Source organism: Mustela nigripes, chromosome 13, assembly GCF_022355385.1.
Source record: "Mustela nigripes isolate SB6536 chromosome 13, MUSNIG.SB6536, whole genome shotgun sequence".
Lineage (NCBI taxonomy): Eukaryota > Metazoa > Chordata > Mammalia > Carnivora > Mustelidae > Mustela > Mustela nigripes.
This window is the reverse complement of record NC_081569.1, coordinates 144700041-144719722: the sequence shown is the minus strand read 5'-3', so window position 1 is coordinate 144719722 and position 19682 is coordinate 144700041. Positions and strand designations below refer to the sequence as shown.

The following is a 19682-nucleotide window of genomic DNA, read 5'->3' as shown; positions in this document are numbered from 1 at the left end:
GCTGGGCTGGGCTGGGCTGGGCTGGGCTGAGCTGAGCTGGGCTGAGCTGAGCTGGGCTGGTCTGAGCTGGACTGAGCTGGACTGAGCTGGGCTGAGCTGGGCTGGGCTGGACTGAGCTGGGCTAAGCTGAGCTGGGCTGAGCTGGGCTGGGCCGAGCTGGACTGAGCTGGGCTGGTCTGAGCTGGGCTGGGCTGAGCTGAGCTGGGCTGAGCTGAGCTGAGTTGGACTGAGCTGGGTTGGGCTGAGCTGAGCTAAGCTGTGCTGAGCTGAGCTGGGCTGGGCTGGGCTGGGCTGGGCTGGGCTCTGCTGGGCTGGGCTGAGCTGAGGTGGCGGAACTGGACCAGGCTGGGTACATTGAGTTGATTAAACAGGGTCACTGAGCTGGTCCAGCCAAAATGGACTGGCTGAGCTGTCTTGGCTCAGAAGAGCTTGATGTCCTAGTTTGGGCTGGATTCACCTGCAATGGGCCACGTGCGGGTCTAAGTTGTCACATGCTCACCATCCCCTGACCCTAGCCGCACTGGCCAGGGGGCTCCCCTCCATGCTGTCTGCATCACAGACGGCTCGTGGGGCTTGGGGCTGAGCACAGCAGTCTGGCTCCAGTGTCTCGGAGGGAAAGCAGCACTGGCCCAGCCATCCGGAGCCGGGAGCCAGGGTACCAGAGTGCTCGCGAGGCCACGGAGACCCCAGCTTCCCACAAGTCCAGAGCTCGGCTTCTGCAGCTGGGTGGGGGGCATTGAACCTCCCCTTCGCGGCTGGACTCGGCCTCAGCCCAGCCGCCCGCTGCCCTGTTGGTCAAGGCTGGGAAGGCTGTGAGGCCAGCCCTTGTGGCAGTGGGATGAGGGGGCCACGGGGCTGGCTCTGGCCCGCCTGGCAGAGTGTAGGGAGAAGACACCGTCTCACTCACCTCCTGTCCCTCTGTGGTCCTCAGAGAACCCATCCCCTCCAAACCTCTTCCCCCTCATCACCTGTGAGAGTTTCCAGTCCGATGAGACCCTGGTGGCCATGGGCTGTCTGGCCGGGGACTTCCTGCCCGACACCGTCACCTTCTCCTGGACCTACAAGAATGACAGTGAGGTCAGCAGGCAGAACGTCAAGTACTTCCCGTCGGTTCTGAGAGAGGGCAAGTACGTGGCCACCTCCCAGGTGTTCCTGCCGTCCATCGACGTCCTCCAGGGCTCCGAGGACTACCTCACCTGCAAGGTCAAGCACACGAAGGGTAACAAGTCCGTGCACGTGCCCATCCCAGGTGAGAGCCGGGCCCTCCTCCCGCGGCGGGGCGGGCAGGGGGAGGCCAGGGGGCTGACGCCTGGTTCCCTCCCAGCAGCAGCCGTAGAACTGCCCCCCAACGTGACCATCTTCATCCCGCCCCGCGACGCCTTCTCTGGCAATGGCCAGCGCACGTCCCAGCTCCTGTGCCAGGCCAGGGGCTTCAGCCCCAAGCAGATCTCCGTGTCCTGGTTTCGTGACGGAAAGCCGCTCGCGTCCGGCATCGACACTGGCAAGGTGGAGGCCGACGGGAAAGTGTCCGGGACAGTGACCTACAGAGTGCTCAGCACGCTGACCATCACCGAGAGCGCCTGGCTCAGCCAGAGCGTGTTCACCTGCCAAGTGGAGCACAGCGGCGTGACCTCCGAGAGGAACGTGTCCTCCGTGTGCACCTCCAGTGAGTGCTTGGCCCCGGGGCGGCCCCTTGGGCGTGGGGTCCCTCACGTGCGCGGGCGTCCGCTCAGGCCGGCCACTCCCCGAGCCTTGGCTTCCCGGAGCGGCCAAGGGCTGGGAGGCAGGGGCCCAGCGTTCCTCTCCCGTAGGCCCCTGGGGCTCAGGACGGCTCAGCGATCCTGTGCTCTTTGGTGACGATCCCCGCCTCTGCCCGGCCGCACGTCCGGCCGGTCGCTGACACAAACTCTCTCCTGCCCTAGACCCAGCCGTGGGCATCAGAGTCTTCACCATCCCCCCGTCCTTTGCCAGCATCTTCCTCACCAAGTCGGCCAAGCTGTCCTGCCTGGTCACAGACCTGGGCACCTACGACAGCCTGACCATCACCTGGACACGCCAGAACGGCGAGCCTCTGAAAACGCACACCAACATCTCTGAGAGCCACCCCAACATCACCTTCAGCGCCATGGGGGAGGCCACGGTCTGTGTGGAGGACTGGGAGTCAGGGGAGCAGTTCACCTGCACGGTGACCCACACGGACCTGCCCTCGCCACTGAAGAAGACCATCTCCAGGCCCAAGGGTAGGGCCCGTGCCCCCTCTGCCGCGGGACTCTCCCGTGGCCTCTGGGGGTCTCTCCCCAGCGGCCCCGGCCCGAGCTCATCCTGTCTTTCCTCCCACAGGGGTCCCCAAGCACATGCCGTCTGTGTACGTCCTGCCGCCAAGCCGGGAGCAGCTGAGCCTGCGGGAGTCAGCCTCGGTCACCTGCCTGGTGACGGGCTTCTCTCCCCCAGACGTGTTTGTTCAATGGCTGCAGAAGGGGCAGCCCGTGCCCCCCAACACCTACGTGACCAGTGCTCCGATGCCTGAGCCGCAAGCCCCCGGCCTCTACTTTGTGCACAGCACCCTGACCGTGAGCGAGGAGGACTGGAGCACCGGCGAGACCTACACCTGTGTAGTCGGCCACGAGGTCCTGCCCCACATGGTGACCGAGCGGAGCGTGGACAAGTCCACCGGTAAACCCACCCTCTACAACGTGTCCCTGGTCTTGTCCGACACGGCCGGCACCTGCTACTGACCGCTGGGCCGCTGGATCCCGGCCGGTGGATCCGCGGCTCCTGGCTGGCCCCTCGCTGTGTGTGTGTGTGTCCACTAACCTTGTCAACGGGGCAACGTGTGACCTTTGATCAAAATCAGAAATAAAAACATCCATTCAAAAGACACTCCTCCTGAGTAAGCGATGCTCTCGCCTGCCGGGGCCGCAGCCGCGCTGTCCCTGCCCCCGCCCAGCCTCTGGAAGTCCCTGTGCTCCTTGTAGACCGAGGCCACGCTCACCGCTCCTGTAGCTGCTCCCACGACCATGAGTGTGCGACACACACACACCCGCACACACAGACATGATGCACGCGTGCGGATGCCGACATGGACGCACCTGCATGTAGACACACGGACACGCGTGCGCACGCACACCCACACGCGTGGACACATAGAGACACACGCACACAGACAGCCGCACACGGGCACACACACGCACACACGTACTCGCTCACCCACACGCGGGCACGTACAGACACGTGCACACACGGTCACACGCATGGACACACGTCTCACGTACAGGCAGACACAGACACGTACACACACACTGTGCACACGTATGCACACACAGTGCCAGCCCTCGCACACCTGGGGTCCCTCTGTCAGGAACTGCTGCCCTGTCCCGCCGTGTCCCTCTCTGCGGGCTTCGTGCCCAAGCTCTGCGTGTCCCTCTGTCTCAGCGTGAAGGTCTGGACTCTGGCCGCGGCCATCATTCCCAGGCCTAGGGCCAAGGGAAGTCCCTGCCCATGCCCAGGCTCTTGAAGGTGGCAGGGCCCACAGGTGAACGGGGCCAGGCTGCTGCTGACAAAGCCCCAGGGCCTGGTCCTCGGCCCCAGAGGCAGCGAGGCTGTCCCTGGAGGCTTCTCCTGGCAGGGGTGACTGCAGATGGCCTGGTCTGAGTGGAGAGCCCCTGCAAACACCCAGCCCTGGAAATAGAGGGAATGAGGCCCCAGGAGCAGGCGTGAGGGGTACAGACCTGGTGGGCGGGAAGGGGCAAGGGTCCGGTGGCACCCCCCTGCCGCAGCAGCACGGGCCCCTCTGGGCTGCCTCCGAGACCTTCCCTGCACACCGGACCCTCGGGAACCTGAGCTGCAGATGCTGCAAAGGGCCCAGTGGGCTCCAGACCCCGTTGAGAGTCCTCAGCCTGTCCACGTAGTCCACCCCAGGGCCGCCCCCCCTGGAGCCTCAGGGTCCTATCTGAGCCCTTGGTCCCCGAGGCCTGGCAGTGCAGACAGCTGGCCGGGCCCCACACGGGGTCTCCCAGGGGCCATGCCCTCCAAGACCGAGAGACAGCGAGTGGGAATCTCACTAGGAAATGAGGCGGTTCCCCCTCGGGCCCAGACACACGCCAGGTCCCCACTGCCAGGCTCTCCAGCCTCAGCGGCCAGGGGCAGAGCACCCTCTCCAGACCAGAGCCGGCAGAAGGCCCTGCTCCCAGGCTCTCCCCGCCCCCCCGGGCAGCCCTGGCCGTGCGCCCCAACCCCCGCTGCTGCCCAGCCACACCCCTGCGTCTGTGTTGCTCTGCTGTGCTCTCTGCCCCGCCACGGCTCCCACACAGGGTGCTCGGGTCGGCCTTGCTCTGCTAAGCCTGTGTTCTGCATCCGCCTGACCCGTCTCGGGCTCCCAGGGCCCAGCTCACGCCTGGCTTCGATGCCTCCCGACTGAGCCCAGGAGCCCTCGGCCCCCCAAAGCAAGTGCCGAGGAGACTGTGGGACCAGTCAGGAGCCACGCACACCTGCTCCTACTGTCCCCACCCCGCCTGGCACCCCAGGGGCAGCCTCGCCGAGGCCCAAGGGCAGCTCTGGGGCCGGGCCTCCCTGCCGTGTGGCCTGACCCTCTGCGCTGTGTTCCCTGCAGAGGGAGAGGTGAGCGCTGAGGAGGAAGACTTCGAGAACCTGAACACCGTGACGTCCACCTTCATCGTCCTCTTCCTCCTCAGCGTCTTCTACAGCACCACAGTGACGCTGTTCAAGGTAACAGCAGGGCCGGGGCAGGAGGGGGCGGGGGCACCCAGCCCAGGGCAGCGGGAAAACACCTCACGCCGTCTGTCGTCCACAGGTGAAATGACCGGCCCGTGGAGACCTTCAGAGGCCCGGGACGTGGACCCGGGGTGGGCAGCCCGCGGAGCCCGGCAGCGCGTCCTCAGACCTACCCCCCACCCCGCTTCCAGCTCAAAGACTCGGCCTGTGCAGTGTACCCGCGTGTCGCCTTCCAATAAACGTGCATATTTTATCCTACGGAACCACTCTGCTGTGCAGGCTTCTGTCCCGAAGTGCTCCTTGGGGGCCGCGTGTGTCCAGGGCCTGTGGGAAAGGCCTGTCTGCGCGCAGGCCTGCCAGGGGACGTGCCGGGGAAGGGGGCCCTGCGGTGGGACCCAGCGTCTCCGGCTCGTCCCGTCTGCTCAAGGACGGGTGCTGGACCCTGTCCCAGGCCTGACCTCCCGGACGTGGCGGGAACCGGGAGCCGGGCTCGGTCCCTGTGTGCGACCAGCAGGGGCCTCTGCCGCTGGGTCCCCACACGACGCACGGTCCCGTCTCCAGCCCAGCCGGCCTGGCGGCCCCCCAGGCAGGTCCCACCCCTCGTGGGGCTGGGCTGTGTGGGACCGAGGACAGGGCACTCGTCCTGCCGGTGCTGCACGGTGCGGGCATGTGGACGGGAGCAGGAGCGTCCGGCGAGCCGGGGAGGAGAGTGCCTGCCAGGGAGCCGCGTCGGGGAGGCTCCGTGTGGCCCCGTCCCTGTATGCGAGGGGCAGGCGGCGCCACGGCCGGGAGCCCCAGCGGACGGGGAGTGCAGCAAAGGGACGCGGGTTCGCGTCGGGGCTCGCCCACCGGCCGTGGAGCTGTGGCCACCAAGGTCCGGGTGGCAGCGCGTGGGGGAGGGGCAGAAGGGGAGGCGCAGACCCCACACGGCTGAGGGATCCGGGTGGCAGTGGCGAGGACGGCCGTGAGCCGGGCTCCCGGGAGGAGGCACTGGCGGAGGCCAGGATGCAGCTCACGGGTCCCCGTGAGCTCCCGGTGGGCACAGGGAGGCCCCAGCTTCGTTCTGGTAACACAGACCCCCCGGCCCAGCCTCCCGGGATGAGGGGTCCACGGGGTGCGTGCGCGTCTGGGGACTCTTGTGCCAGGGAGTAGGGGGCCGTCACCTCCGATGGCGTCTGTGCTGAGTCCGTGTCCAGGGACCCCTGGGGGCAGGGAATCCTCTAGAAGCCAAGAGTCTCATGGGCCAGGGGGACAGTCTGCTCCAAGCTGGGCTCTGGCGGCCGCCCGGGCTTGTGGGTGCGTCTCCGCGCCGTCTGCCTTCGGGCCGTGGCGCTGTCCCCCCGCGCGTGTCCGGACCCCCCTTTGATAGGGGCATCCGTCGGTGGGGCTAAGGTCTCAGCCTCTGCGGCCCCGTTCCCCAGCAAGGCCCCACGCCAGGGCACCGGGGCGACAGGATTTCCGTACGTACCAGGGCTCTCAACCCAAGCCCTAACCGTCCACCCCCAGCCTCCGAAATTCTCATCCTTCCCCGGTGCAGAACGCCGGGCCCAGCCGCTCCCGCAGTCGCCCCGCGCGGCCGCCCCGCATGGAAAGCCGTGCCTCAGGAGCACCTGAATCAGGGAGAGGCGAGACGCGGGGTGACTGACCCACGCACGGAGGCCCCGCACGCTGCATGCCTCCAGGCGGCCGGGCCAGCCACAGGTGCCCAGGCCCGACCCTGCAGGAGGCCTGAGGAAGGGTCCGGGTCCAGCAGGGCCCCCGGCAGAGGACGAGGCTCCGGAGGATGCGGCGTGGCTCCGGGCTCTGTCTCTGGAGCCCGAGCGGCTCAGGCCCCACTACGCGGCGGCCGCACCCCAGGACCCGGGCCCCCCGCACCCCTGCCAGCAGCCCCCCCACCCCGGGCTCTGCGTCCGCAGCTCTGCCCTCAGTGCCAGCCCTCCTCCGCCTCCTCCGGGCAGGCCCGTTGACGCCAAGTTCTGCTACACCCGGTCGGCGCCCCTCACCGTTCATGCACAAGTCGCCGTCCGGGCCGACCATGCGCCGCCCCAGGTTCCTCAGACGCTTGATGGGACCACACGCGTGGTGCCCGGCGGGAGGAGCGGCCAGAGCCCGGCCCCGCGGCCAGCGGGCCGTAAGTGTCCCGTCCGGCCTCCTGGTGCCGCCTCCTCCCACACTCCTGGGGCAGCGGCCGGCGGTCTGGCTGCGCTGTGGGGTCGCTCCGCCACGTGCCCCGGCCGCTCCTGCAAAGCCCAGCAGCGCGCCCCGAGCGCGGATACGAGGTCCGCCCAGCTCTGCCCGCCTCAGTCCTCCCCAGACTCCCCTCTCGCCCCCATGTGTGGCCTGCGGGACCCCTCGGCGTTTCCTGGCCAGCCGAGTGCCTGCCCCCCGGGGCTCCGAGGCCGCCTGCGCGTCTCCAGCCGTCAGCCGCAGCACAGGCCACTCCTGCTCCCACGTCGGCTTTCGTGTCCCACGGGCGCCCAACAGCAGGCATCTGTGGCGTCCGCTCTGGGGGCCGCGACCCCCGGCTCGCAGTGTGGGGGTAGGTTCCCGCTGGGGCAGGGCAGGGTCCCGGCCGCCGCCGGTCGTGGGCGGCCCCGGCCTTCCTGGCTTCCGCGTCCCTCCGACCCCCAGCTCTCTGCCCACAGCCCGTGTGCCGCGTGTCCCCTCTCGTGAGGACGGGCACGTTGCGTCGGAGGCCACCCTCCAGCAGCAGCACCTCACAGAGTCGCTGACTCGCCCACTAGGACTTTCTCTCCAAATGCAGCCACGGTCGGACAAGGGGGTCAAGCCCAACCATGCCTGGCATCTCCCCCCAGTGCATGCGGGGGTCCTGGCAGGGCGCAGGGGGTGCCAGGGACGCCGTATGGGCAGTGGGGGCCCCGGGATGTGCATGGGACCATCGTGCCGGGGAACCCCCGGAAAAGGCAGGGGCAGGCCAGCTGGGTGCTTGAGAGGACAGACAGATGGGCCTTGCCCCAGGGCGCCTGCGGAGTGGGCGCAGGCAATGGCCCAGGCGGCCGGCTGGAGCACGGGCATGTCCCGTCGTGCGGTGGCAGCACGGTGCCTGGGGGCTCGGCAGAGAGCAGGGACCACAGACTGGCGAGGGAGCCTTCAGGGACACAGGCAGGGACCCCACCCTTGTTTGGCCGCCCTTGGCCAGCCGGGTCCCTAGGGAGAGGACCAGGGCACTGGAACCGGCCCACCAGGGAGCCCCGCCCAGGGACCTGCCACCCTTGGGCCCAGAGCACTTCAGAGCGAACTACCCCCCACCCCAGGACATGACCAAGGGCCTCCCATGAGGGCAAAAGTCTCATGGGCCTGGACTCTAAGCCACAGAGCTCCAGGGGCAGTCACAGGGAGGGCAGTGTCTGAGCCCACCCCGCTGGCCAGGGAGCCAGAGCCCAGTTCCAAGGCCTCTCTGCAGGCAGAGGGGACCCAGGACAACTGCAGGAAGGCGCAGGGCCAGCACTCGGAGTCCCGGGGGGGACCCACAGCCGGGCCCCTCAGCAGGGCAGCACGGGCTCCGCAGGGGGGGGAGCGCCCCTTGCTGCATTTGCTGGACAAGAGGGCCACGGCTGCCACCGGCCACACCCTGCCCCTCCCCCTCCACGCTGCACCCCCGCGGCCCCGGCCTCACACGCCCTGTCTGTCTTCCAGACACCGAAACGCTGCATCTGTTCCCCTTGGTCTCAGAGTGTAAAGTCCCGAAGCAAGGCGACTCCCTAGGCCTGGCCTGCTTGGCACAAGGACCCTCCGTGGAGTCCTTGCGGGTGGTCTCGAGCTCGAGCTCGGGGCCGCAGACGACCACCATGATCACGCTGGGGAGCCGAGAGCGCATGCAGCTGTCCTTCCTGTCGGTCTCCTGGAAGCCGGACCCGCACTTCTGCAGAGCCGTAGTTTCCGGCCGCCCGCAGCAGAAGCCCATCCCGTGGCCAGGTGGGTGGCCCCAGGCCCCCGAGGTCGTCCTCCGGAGCGCCCCGCGCCTTCCAGCCCGAGGACGATGCAGGCGGCTGTGCCCAGCAGGCCCGTGGCCAGTCGCCCCACCCCCCCGCCCTCCCCCGCCCCCCGCCCCCCCCCCCCGGGCAGCCCCCCGACCCGGACACACACCGTCTGACCCTCCCCCGCCACCGCCCTCTGACTTCAGAGTCCTGGGAAAGGAAGACTGACCCACCGGCTCACGGGCCGTCTCCACCGGAGACCTCCACACCCAGCGCCCCAGGTGAGGAGCCCTCCTGCCTTCCTGTCCCTCAGTCGGACGCCTTCGGCAGCCCTCCGCGACTTCTCTGGGGGCGGTGTCTGCAGAGAACCGGCCACACCACGCACTGGGGCCCAGCGGGCGCCCCCTCAGGCCCCTTGTGGACAGGAGACCCCCGCACACCTGCAGTGAGCACAGCGGACGGGGTGGGGCCTCCGGCCAGCACCGGGACTCAGCGGGTCCAAGGCAGGGCTCGGACGGGAGCCTGTCCCAGAGCCTCACGTGAGGACACACGGCCGACATGCCCGGCAGGGTGGACTTGGCCCCGTGGCCCTGACAGAGCTGTAGCCACCTGAGGCTCAGGACCCCTGACCACGGACCCAGGGGTCCCGCAGCCAGAGCCCCTCTCCGAGAGCTGCCCCCAACCCAGGGGCCTCTCCAAGGGCCACACGGGGCCAGAGTCGCCCTGCCTGCCCCTCGGCAGAGGTCCAGCACTCGCTCCTCGAAGCAGGGCAGCAAGCCATGCTCTCAGAGAAGCCCTGGGGATGCTGGGGCAGAGGCTGTGGTCTGCCGTGGCCCCTCCGTGGCCCCTCCACAGCCCCCCGCACCCCTGACAACCCCATCTTCCTCCACCACCCACGCCCAGCTCAGCACAGCCCGGTCAGACCCAGAGGGGACCGCCCTCCAGGCAAGGATCCAAATATCCCCGGCCTGGGGCAGGGGTCCCCGCCAGTCCCTGTCCATGCAGGGCGCGTCCACTGGCTGGCCAGGATTCAGGCCCAGGCAGAGCTCCGGGGAGAGGCCTCCAGGGGCGTATGGCGTCCCAGGGGCAGACTGGGGTGTGTGGCCCCACAAGCCCAGCCCTCCCAACAGGCCGGCACCATCCCCCCGGGAGGGCCGCACGGCCCACAGCCCTGAGCCTGTTTCCCGCAACCCGAGCAGCTCTGGCAGGATGGGGCTGGGGAGGACGGAGAGAGACCCCGTAACGGCTAACCTAAGTATTCACGGCTGACCCTCTGCAGAGCACGCTTGCAGGTCCCCCGTCCGTCCCAAACCCAAGGCCCGATAACTTCCGGCTGTCCTCACCCTAACTGTAGACGTCACTGTGGCATGACCACTCAGGAGCCCCGACGAGGGGCCAGGGCAGGTCTCTGGACCCCAGAGAGCAGGAAGGCTGAGGGGCCCCGGGAGGCCACAGCCCCGGTGAGTCCCTGGTCTCACCCCCCCTTCCCTCCTAGTGTCCTCCACCCGCCACACCCGGACACAAGCCGCGGAGTCAGGAAGCCCAGTGGACGCTACGCTCAGAGGCCAGTTCCTTGGGGCACAGAGTGGGGGGAGGCGGGGGAGAGAGGACTGGGGGACCCGGGGGTGTCCTAGCCGGGCAGCGGGAGGCCAGGAAGCCACAAAGGGGAGGTCTTCCCTGGGGAGCGAAGCAGACGTGGGCCGGGCACTGCCCACAGCACCACTCCCAGGCAGGGTCTGCGTGCCCCCCACTGACCAGGGTCCCCCAGTGACCACTGACAGGGTCCCCCGCCACTGGCCACCGACAGGGTCCCCCCATTGACCGCTGACCTGGGTCCCCCGCTGACCCCTGACCTGAGTCCCCTGCTGACCCCTGACCTGGTCTCCCGCTGACCGCTGACCAGGGTCCCCCCACTGAACGCTGACCTGGGTCCCCCTCACTGGCCACTGACCAGGGTCCCCCCATTGACCAGTGACCTGGGTTTCCCCCACTGACCCCTGACCTGGGTCCCCCACTGACCGCTGACCGGGGTCCCCCCACTGACCAAGGTCGCTCTCCTCTGGCAGACTGCCGGAACCACACTCACCCTCCCAGCCTCTACCTGCTGCAGCCTCCCCTGCGGGGCCCGTGGCTCCAGGGAGAGGCCACCTTCACCTGCCTGGCGGTGGGGGATGACCTGCAGGAGGCCCGCATGTCCTGGGCGGTGGCCAGGGCGCCCCCCAGCGGGGCGGTGGAGGAGGAACTGCGGGAGGAGCACACCAACGGCTCCCAGAGCCTGAGCAGCCGGCTGGCCTTGCCCGTGTCCCTGTGGGCCTCGGGGACCAGCATCGCCTGCACGCTGAGCCTGCCCAACAGGCCGGCCCAGGTGGCGTCTGTGGCACCGGGACAGCACGGTGAGGCCGGCTCCAGGGTCCAGGAGACCGGGAGGCTGGGGCCCCACACGCGCACCCCCCGCCCAGCACAGTGGCTCCCCCTCCTTCCACACGGAGACACCGAGGGGGTGAGGACCAGCCCTCCGCGGGCCCCCCAGCTTCGCCCAGGCCTCGGGTGGCCCCAGCATGACCAGACTTCTCCCCGCAGCGGCCACCGCGCCCAGCAGCCTCACTGTCCGCGTCCTGACCGTGCGCCAAGCCGCCTCCTGGCTCCTCTGTGAGGTGTCAGGCTTCTCGCCCCCGGACATCCTCCTCACCTGGCTCAAGGGCCGCACGGAGGTGGACCCTGGTGCCTTTGCCACCGCACGCCCCATGGCCCAGCCTGGGAACAGCACGTTCTGGACCTGGAGTGTCCTGCGTGTCCTCGCAGCCCAGAGCCCAGGCCCGGCCACCTACACGTGTGTGGTGAGGCATGATGCCTCCCGGAAGCTGTTCAACAGCAGCCAGAGCCTGGACGCTGGTGAGTCACCCCCGGGCCTGATGGCTCCTATCCAAGCCTCCTCCCAGCCTGGGCGCGGGGGGGAGGGACAGCCCTCCCGGAGCCCAGCGGTCGGGTCCTGGGGCTGCAGCCAAGGCCCTGGGCCACCCACCCGATGGCTCCACGCCGGCCTGCTCGGCATCTGGGACACCTGTTCTGTCTACACGCCATGCGCTGGACTCGGAGGGCTGCAAGGTGGCTGTCACCCTGCCAGGCCCCAAAGAGCAACCATTTCCCAGCAAGATGTGCCACACAGCTGGGTGCAGATCAGGCAGCACCTCGGGAAACAGACAGACCCAGAAGTGGGTGCTGGCCTCGGTGCCCGGGGACATCTGACCGGCGCAGCCCCACGACGGGCCCCGACTGCAGGCCCCCTACAGGGCAGAGGGGACGAAGGCCCACCACGGTGCGGGCTCATGAGGAAGGTTTAGGGCTTACTCCCCCCTCTGAGGCCCTTGTCAGACCTCCTGTGGCCCCATCCGGTGCAGCAAAGCCCTGGTGGGACAGCGCTGGACACCGTAGGCCACACAGGCAGCAGGACACCGTCCTCCTTCTGCTCATGGAGAGGCAGTCTGGCCGCCCCTGGGACCTGGGTGGGGGGAGGTACCCAGTGGAGGCCCACGGCAGCCATGTGGGGGGCATGTGGGACTGATGTGCCAGGCTCCACGGGCTCAGACACCCTGCCAACGGCCCAACCCCTGCAGCGGGCACCCTTCCAACACAGTAGCACTGACCCCACGGCTCCAACAGCCCAGCTTGGCCCTGGAGGCAGCCCAGGGAGGGGGCAGCTCTTTAACCCCCAGCGTACCTGGACTGCTCCAGTAGGCTTCCCCTAAAGTCCCGGGGCCAGGCCCTCCCTGCCCGCCCAAGGCTGGGACCCCTGGTCCTCCACCCGTCTTCCCGGCACCACCCCCTTCTCTCTGGATGCCACCTGCCCTGGGCCGCTGCCGCTTCCTGACGGCGCACGGGAGAAGAATGAGGCACAAACCAGTCAGCTGCAAGAGAGAGGGAGCCGGGGGCGACCGGAGAAGAGACGGTCGCCCCGAACAACTCCTCAGCCCCACTTTTATTAGCTAGAGACCCGCAGGCCAGACCTCAGTCACCCGCCTGCGGACGAACGAGAGGAAGGGCGGAACGCGCCCGGTCGCGCAGGACAGTCGTAGCTGCGCCGCACATCCGACGGCATCGGACCCCGGCCACGGGTGCTCTCCAGGGAAGGGGGGCACCGGGAAAACGGAGCAGGCGGCGTCTGCCCCGAGCAGCCCGCGTCCCCCGCTGCTGGCCTTCCGGGACGCCAGTCACCCTCTCCCCCAGAGGCCCGTTGCAGGACGTGTGTTTCTTGAGGCTACGTCTAAACGGGCTGGGTAGCTAGTGGCATTTCCCGCGCTTACATGTCAGGAAATGCCTCGTTCTGAGGGACAGCTGCAGGCCGCCTGCCGCGGCTCACGGCCCCCTTCCTCTCCGAGTGCCGCCGGCCGGGGCCCGCAGAGCAGCCTCCTGGCCCTGCGCCTCCTCCCTCCCGTGGGCCCCTGAGGCCCAGGCCCACCGTCCTCCTGTTCCCGTCTCCTACAAGCAGGAGGTGGGTTTTGCCCAGAGGCGCAGACCCGGCCTCTCCAGGTCAGGTCACAGGAGAGGCTGGACCCCGGCCCCGTGCGGCCTCCGTTAAGGCTGGAGACTGCGGTGCCACCCCGTGCAGAGCCCCGGCTGCCGGCTCCAGCTGTGTGGGCGCGCACACCGGGGACCTGAGCACATGCAGACCCCAGCACGCGGAGAGGCCAGGCCTGCCCAGCGGGCACCGCGCAGCTCCGACGAGGCAGCCCGGCCCTGCGGCCCCTGCACCGGACGTGGCTCTACGCCTGCGGTGGCAGGACCCCTCCCAGCGTCCGCGTCTCTGAGCACATGTGGAGCAGGGCAGGGGTGCAACAGGGCTGTGTGAGCGAGCAGGGGTGGCCGAGCCCCTCCAGGGCCCAGCACTGCCCTCACCCTATGCCCACAGCTGTGCGTCTGGTGCCCACGCACAGATTCGGAGCCTCCAGAGGCCACGCGTGCCGCATCTTCTGGCAGGGGCAGAGCCTCCTGCCAGGGTCACACAGTCTGGAGACAAGACATCCCGCAGAGGGTACAGGGAGCCTGGCCCCCTGGCCCCGAAGCCCCCAGGCCCCCAGGACCGACTGGGGAGAAAGCCCTCCTCTGGGAGGGCCCAGCCCTCAGCACCCCACTACAGGCTGAGCCATGCAGGTGGGCCCGCGCCGGGGGGCAGCTGGGGTCCCGTGAGTATCTCCAGGACCCCTCCTCCAGCCAGGCGGGGGCGGCTGGTTCTGGCAACCCGGACCCCTTGGGAGGAGCCCGTCCTCCGTGGCTCCGCAGGGTCCCAGCCCCTCCTCCTGCAGCTGGGGCTTTGCTCCTTCTGGGGCTGCTGCTTGCTGTCCTCACCGGACCCCCAGGCTCCCCCCATCCTCCACCCACAGGCTGTCCTCTGCCTCGGCCCAGCACGGGTCCCCTGTTCCCAAACAGGGTGGTGCTTGCGGGACAGGCCTGACACACTGGCGGCCGTACAGCTGGGGGACATTTGGGCTCCTCAGGGTCGCTGTGAAGTTACACATGCCCCCTCCCGAGCGGGTCCTGCTCCCCTCCTCGTGTGAGGGCTGCGTGCGGCCCGGTCCAGACGGAGGCAGGGGCCCCCCAGCCGACACCGGAGCCCCTCTGCTTCTTCAGCACCACCCCGGGCCTCCCCCTGCTCATCGCGGTGCCCTCCCTGAGGGCGTCTTGCCACAAGCCTTCCCCCACAGCCCAGCCTTGCTCCACAGCAAAGGGGTTTCTGAGGCTCCAGTTAGGACGTAGGAGAAAAGGAAGGACAGTCTGGCCTGCAGGAACTAGCAGAGACACCACAGACACCCTATAAACCATGCGCAGCTAAAGCCACGAGAGGGCTGGGGACGCACAGAGGGCCAGGTGACCTGACTCCAGGGAAGAGGACATTGTCCGCCACCTTAGCCCACCCTGGGCAGGGGCTCAGAGTGGCACGAGCCCCACCCTGGGACATGGGGGACAGAGCCGTGGGCATCCAGGCAGTCCTGGAGGGCTCCCTGTCGCTCTGAGGGCCCTGCCCAGCCCCGGGTCGCCGCCAGCCCTGCCCGTGTGTCTACACCCGCTATGTGCCACGCACCTGCCGCACACACTTGTCCTGCCGACTGTTACATCAGGGTGTTTGGGTGCAGTCTCTGCGTGGCTCGGTGCTGGGCCCGTCGGGCTCTGGGAGCCCCTGGTGCGGGCAGGGAGAAGGTTCACAGGTGCACGTCAGGAGGGGCCACGTCAGGAAGGGGCCACGTCAGGAAGGGGCCACGTCAGGAGGGGCCACGTCAGGAGGGGGCGTCCCAGAGCAGCGGCCCGTCCCTCGGCTCCCCCTGCGTGGGGGACTGAACCTCCTCACCAGTGCCCTCGCTCCCCAGGTCTGGCCACGACGCCCCCACCGCCCCAGAGCCACGAGGAGAGCAGGGGGTACGCCACGGACCTGGGGGACGCCACGGACCTGGGGGACGCCACTGACCTGGAGGATACGGGCAGACTGTGGCCCACGTTTGCCGCCCTCTTCCTGCTCGCTCTGCTCTACAGCGGCTTTGTCACCTTCATCAAGGTGAGGCGAACGGCACACCTGTGTGCAGGGCTGGGGACAGGCTGGGCCGGCCCAGGGAGCCCGCAGGGAGCGGGAGGCATGTGCGGCCGTCATGGGCCACAGACCCAGGCCCAGGGCCTCAGCCCCGAGAGCTCACAGGCCCCTGCCCTCCGCCGCCCGGGTCCTACGGTGGAACAGATGCTGGGCGCCTGCTCACGTCGGACTCAGCTGGGCAGGACTCGGGGGCCTGGGCCCTGTCCTCTGGGGACCCTCCCGTCAGACCCGTCCCCTTCCTGACCCCGGGCTCTCACTGCAGGTGAAGTGACGCTCAGCCTCCATGCTGTCGCCAAGGGCAAAGGGGCCCAGCCGGACTCCAGCCCCACCTCCGCCCACGCCCCGCGCACCGCTGTCCACCCCTGTCCAGAGCTCAGCGGCCAGTTCCCAGAGAGGAGGGTGTCGCAGCCCGCGCACCCCCGAGCCAGCAGACCTCACCGCAGCCCCTTGCCTTCACACTGGCCGGCCGGCCCCATAAACAACTTGCTCGTTCCGTGCCTCCTGTTTCCCCGTCTCTGTCGTCAGCATCTGCCCCGGTCAGAGGCCCCAGAAGGCTGCGGGCAAGCGTCCAAGGGTTCACAGTGGGCCTGGGGTGCGGCACCGGCAGTGCAGGCCGTGGGAGGCGCCCCTGTGGGAAAACGCTGGTGAGGCCCCTCTGCCCCGAAGGGAACGGGAGGTGCTGCTCCCCACATGCGCACAGGGCGCCCCTGCGTACATGTGTGCACAGCACAGCCCACACCCAAGCACAAGTGCGCAGACACAAGCCGGGCACGTGTGCCCTCTGCCCCTGCTGACACGAGTGCACACACATGAGCGCAAACACGTGCACATGCGCAGGACACGGCCGGTCTGCGGACTCTTGTGCTCACGTGTGCACACGGACACGGGCCCGCACAGGCTCCACGCGCCACGAGAGGACAGCTGGGCTGGCAGTCGGGACGGCCCCCACACAGAGCTCTTCCCGTGTGCCCCACGGCCGCAGAGACGACCCCGACCTTCCTGTCTCCGGCCGGCCGGCACCGCGGGCAGGAGCCCAGGCCCACGTGGAGTGCGGTGAGCAGTGAACGCCGCCGTGCCAAGGGGACGTAGAGAAGACCCTGGCACAGCTCAGCACACGGTCAGCGGTGGCCGTCCCGCGGTCCCCCAGGGTCCCCGGCTGCAGGAGACGGAGGGGGCACAGCGGGCAGGTGAGAGCGGCAGATGACTCCTGCGTCTCCTGCCCTCCCCACCCACTGGCCAGGGGCAAGGGTGCAGGGGGCCTGCCAAGCCCAGCCCCCACCCCCGCCGGTCCACAGCGACACTCCTGCTGCCTCTACCCCCCTCCTCCGAGCTCACGGCTCCAGGTCACACCCCGTCCCTCGGCGCGGACTTCGACTCCACATGTCGCCACGGGAGCTCAGCCCACACCTGACACCCAAAATGCCACAGCCGGACGTCAGGCTGAGATCAGCTGACTCAGCCCCCAAAACCTGCACGCGTTACCCCTACAGACTGCACGTGACCTCCAGGGCAAAGACGCTTGCAGAGGCATGTGGGTCAGCGTTCAAGGTCCTGGCGGAACAGGGCCAGTGTTGTCACAGAGCCCATGGGAGAAGGTGGGGCGACCCCAGAGCAAGGCAGCCCCTGTGGCTGTGCAGTGGAGGCAGGGCCACGAGCCCGGGGTGCTGCTCCTGAAGCCCGAAAGCCTGACGGGCTGTGTCCCAGAGCCTCTGGAGGGGCTGCACCTGCCCATGCCTGACCTTGACCCCTGCCGGCCCAGGGCCCCCCCTTCCAGGGGCTCAGGCCGCACGCTGAGCACAGACTCCCTCCCTCCCCTACACGCCTCCCGCTGTCCCAGCCCTGGGCGTACTCCCGGGACACGGCGTCTCCGGCACCAGCCGGCCCACCGCCCTGGTGTCCGCAGCGTCCGCCCGCGGCCGCGTCCTGTGCGGCCGTCCTGCCCGCCTTGGCCTCCGCAGCCTCTCAGGCCTCGGCCTCCCCCACGATTCGCCAGAAATCGGCACACGGGGCCCCTGGCGGCGACGCGCCCTGCCCTCTGCCAGCCCTGCCGGGCTCTCCTCTCCGCAGCCCCCGGCCGCACGCCCTGCGCGTCCCTTTCCGCCGTGCGCTTGGCTTCCTCCTTCTGCTCCCCGGAAGGTCCACGCCGAGAGCACAGTGTTTCCCGCTGCCCCCCACGACCCCCAGCACACAGAGCACAGCCTGGCACACAGTAGGTGCTCGGCAAGCGGCTGCTGAGGGAAGGGACGCCACCGCCGCACAAGACCACCCCGGCTCCCCATGTCCGCCCCCGTGCGGGGCCGATTTACGGATCTTCCCAGGCCTACCCGCCCCCACGCTGCCCTCTCTGTAAGCGAGCTCCTGCCGCATGGACCCCGAAAGTCACCCAGCGTCACCACCACCGTCCTCCTGCACACCGCACGCCCCACCCCCCAGAGCTCCCCACTGTCGAGCAGCCTCCAGGCGTCCCCTACAGCCCTCGGCCGGGTCCTGAGGACACAGCTCTGTCCCGGAGCCTCAGGAACACATCAAGGTTCCCTTTACACCAGAAAAGAGGTAGGGGCTCCTGCACCCCAACCCAGCCTGCCGGCCCGGCCCAGCCACCCAAGCCTGCCCAGGACAACCCTCCTCGCGCCCCTGGCTCTGCCCACCTCCCAGCCTGGCCTCGAGGCCCCAGGCACACACCCAGCGTCCACAGTAGCAGAAAGTATGCGTGAACGGTCCTGCCGGCCTCAGAGGAGGGCGGCACTTGGGCCTTCAGACCCGAGCCTCCAGCCCAGCCTCGCCGGGAGAAGCCCCTGTAGGACCACGGCTGTTCCCAGGGACGCCCCTGGCTTTTCCCAGGCCCTTGGGTGGACACCGTGAAGCCCCATCCGCAGGCCCCAGGAGAACAGGAGCGGGGGGGGCCGCCCACCAAGCCCCTGACCCTCGTCTCGCCCTGAGCATGCCGGGCAGCTGGTTGAGCCAGAGGCTCTGTGTTTGAGCATCTTTCTGTGCAGGAAACATGCTTACAGAGTGCCCTGAACTCCGTTTCCCTAAAGCACGCCTGAGCCCCAGCCCCTCCGGCTGGTGAGGCGGGTTCCTGCAGCGGAAGAACCCAGGGGCAGCCTTCTACCGCGGCTTCCCCTTTTGTCCTAAATAAGCAACAACGGACCACGGCCCAACTACAGAAATCTGTCTGCTGGAGGCGGGTGACCGCCCCCGTGGGGCCCGGCCCCGGGGGGTTTCCCTCCAAGCAGCCAATGTGCTCCGACCTTCCCCAGCACGGCGGCCCCCGCGCTAAGGCGGCCCAGCGACCTGCAGGCGGAGGGCCGCTTCCCAGCACGCTCTGCAGCTCCCCCGAGCCACCGCAACCGTGTCCGCCTGGACGCGTCCGCCCTGGGCAGGAACATCTGTTTCCAGCTGTGTGGCAAACAGGACACAGTCACCACCCACACTAAATCAAGGTGTGACAAGCCGGGTCCCCGTGTGGAGCTCACAAGCCACCTGGGTGGGCCCTACCCATCCCCCTCTCCTGCTGTCTGAGGGGAAAGTTTGAGCCAGTCCTGTCCCCCCACCACCACCGCTGGGCCTGTGGACGCAGGCCTCCCGGCACCTGGGCAGAAACCAGACTTCTGCTCTCCAGCCAAGGCCCCGACACCATTCCCAACCCACGGCCAGGCCCAGGTTTGCTGCGGTCCCCCTGGAAGTCGGACGGTGGCAGCCGGGCTCCATCAGTACAAGGAGGCAGGACCCTGCTCCCACCGTCGGACAAAAGCCAACTCGGGACCAGCACTACGGACCGATACAAACCAGCGGCCAGACCCGAGGGGCTGTGGGGAGGCATTTGCGTTCTCAGAAAGACAGCAGAGCCAGAAACTGTAAAAAATAAGGTCGGCAGATCTGCCTACGGACCAGAGCGAACATCTATCGGAGAGTCTCCACGAACAAGGAAACAGGAGGGAGGCCAGTGGCCAAAGCGCCGGACGTCAGGAAGAGTGCTGGTCAGAGCTGTCCGGAGAACGGACAGACGCACCCGACAGACGGGGGAGGCGGGTGAGGGTCGGCCGGCGACCGAGAGGCGGACGGGCGGACGCTGTGTGTCCACAGGCAAGCTTCAGGCCTGCGCTAAAGTCACAGAAACATATGCGGCTTGTTTTAAGGAACTGGATCCGTGACGGTGAAGGCTTGGTGAGCCCAGAATCCGTAAAACAGACCCGCAGCCCGGGGACCCAGAGTGGGTGCGGCAGGTCAGGTCAGAAGGCGTCTGAAGGCAGAGCCCCTCCTCCTCTGCGGACCTTAGCCTTTTTCCTCTCCAAGCTCTCAGCTGATTCGACAAGGCCCACCGTCACGTGGAGGCCGAGCCCTCAGCGGATTCGACCAGGCCCACCGTCACGTGGAGGCCGAGCCCTCAGCGGATTCGACCAGGCCCACCGTCACGTGGAGGCCGAGCCCTCAGC

The 19682-nt window shown here is 68.6% G+C and overlaps 2 gene segments (V, D, J or C); both read left to right on the top strand.

Moving 5' to 3' along the window:
- Positions 1 to 4989, top strand: part of LOC132000338 (immunoglobulin heavy constant mu-like) — an 8945-nt gene extending 3956 nt beyond the window's left edge. The window contains 6 exon segments of the C gene segment in view: positions 932 to 1249; positions 1325 to 1666; positions 1923 to 2240; positions 2341 to 2673; positions 4610 to 4725; positions 4811 to 4989. Coding sequence covers positions 1006 to 1249; positions 1325 to 1666; positions 1923 to 2240; positions 2341 to 2673; positions 4610 to 4725; positions 4811 to 4819 — 1362 coding nt within the window.
- The window catches only part of LOC132000339 (immunoglobulin heavy constant epsilon-like), a 112326-nt gene that overhangs the window by 4422 nt on the left and 88222 nt on the right, over positions 1 to 19682 (top strand).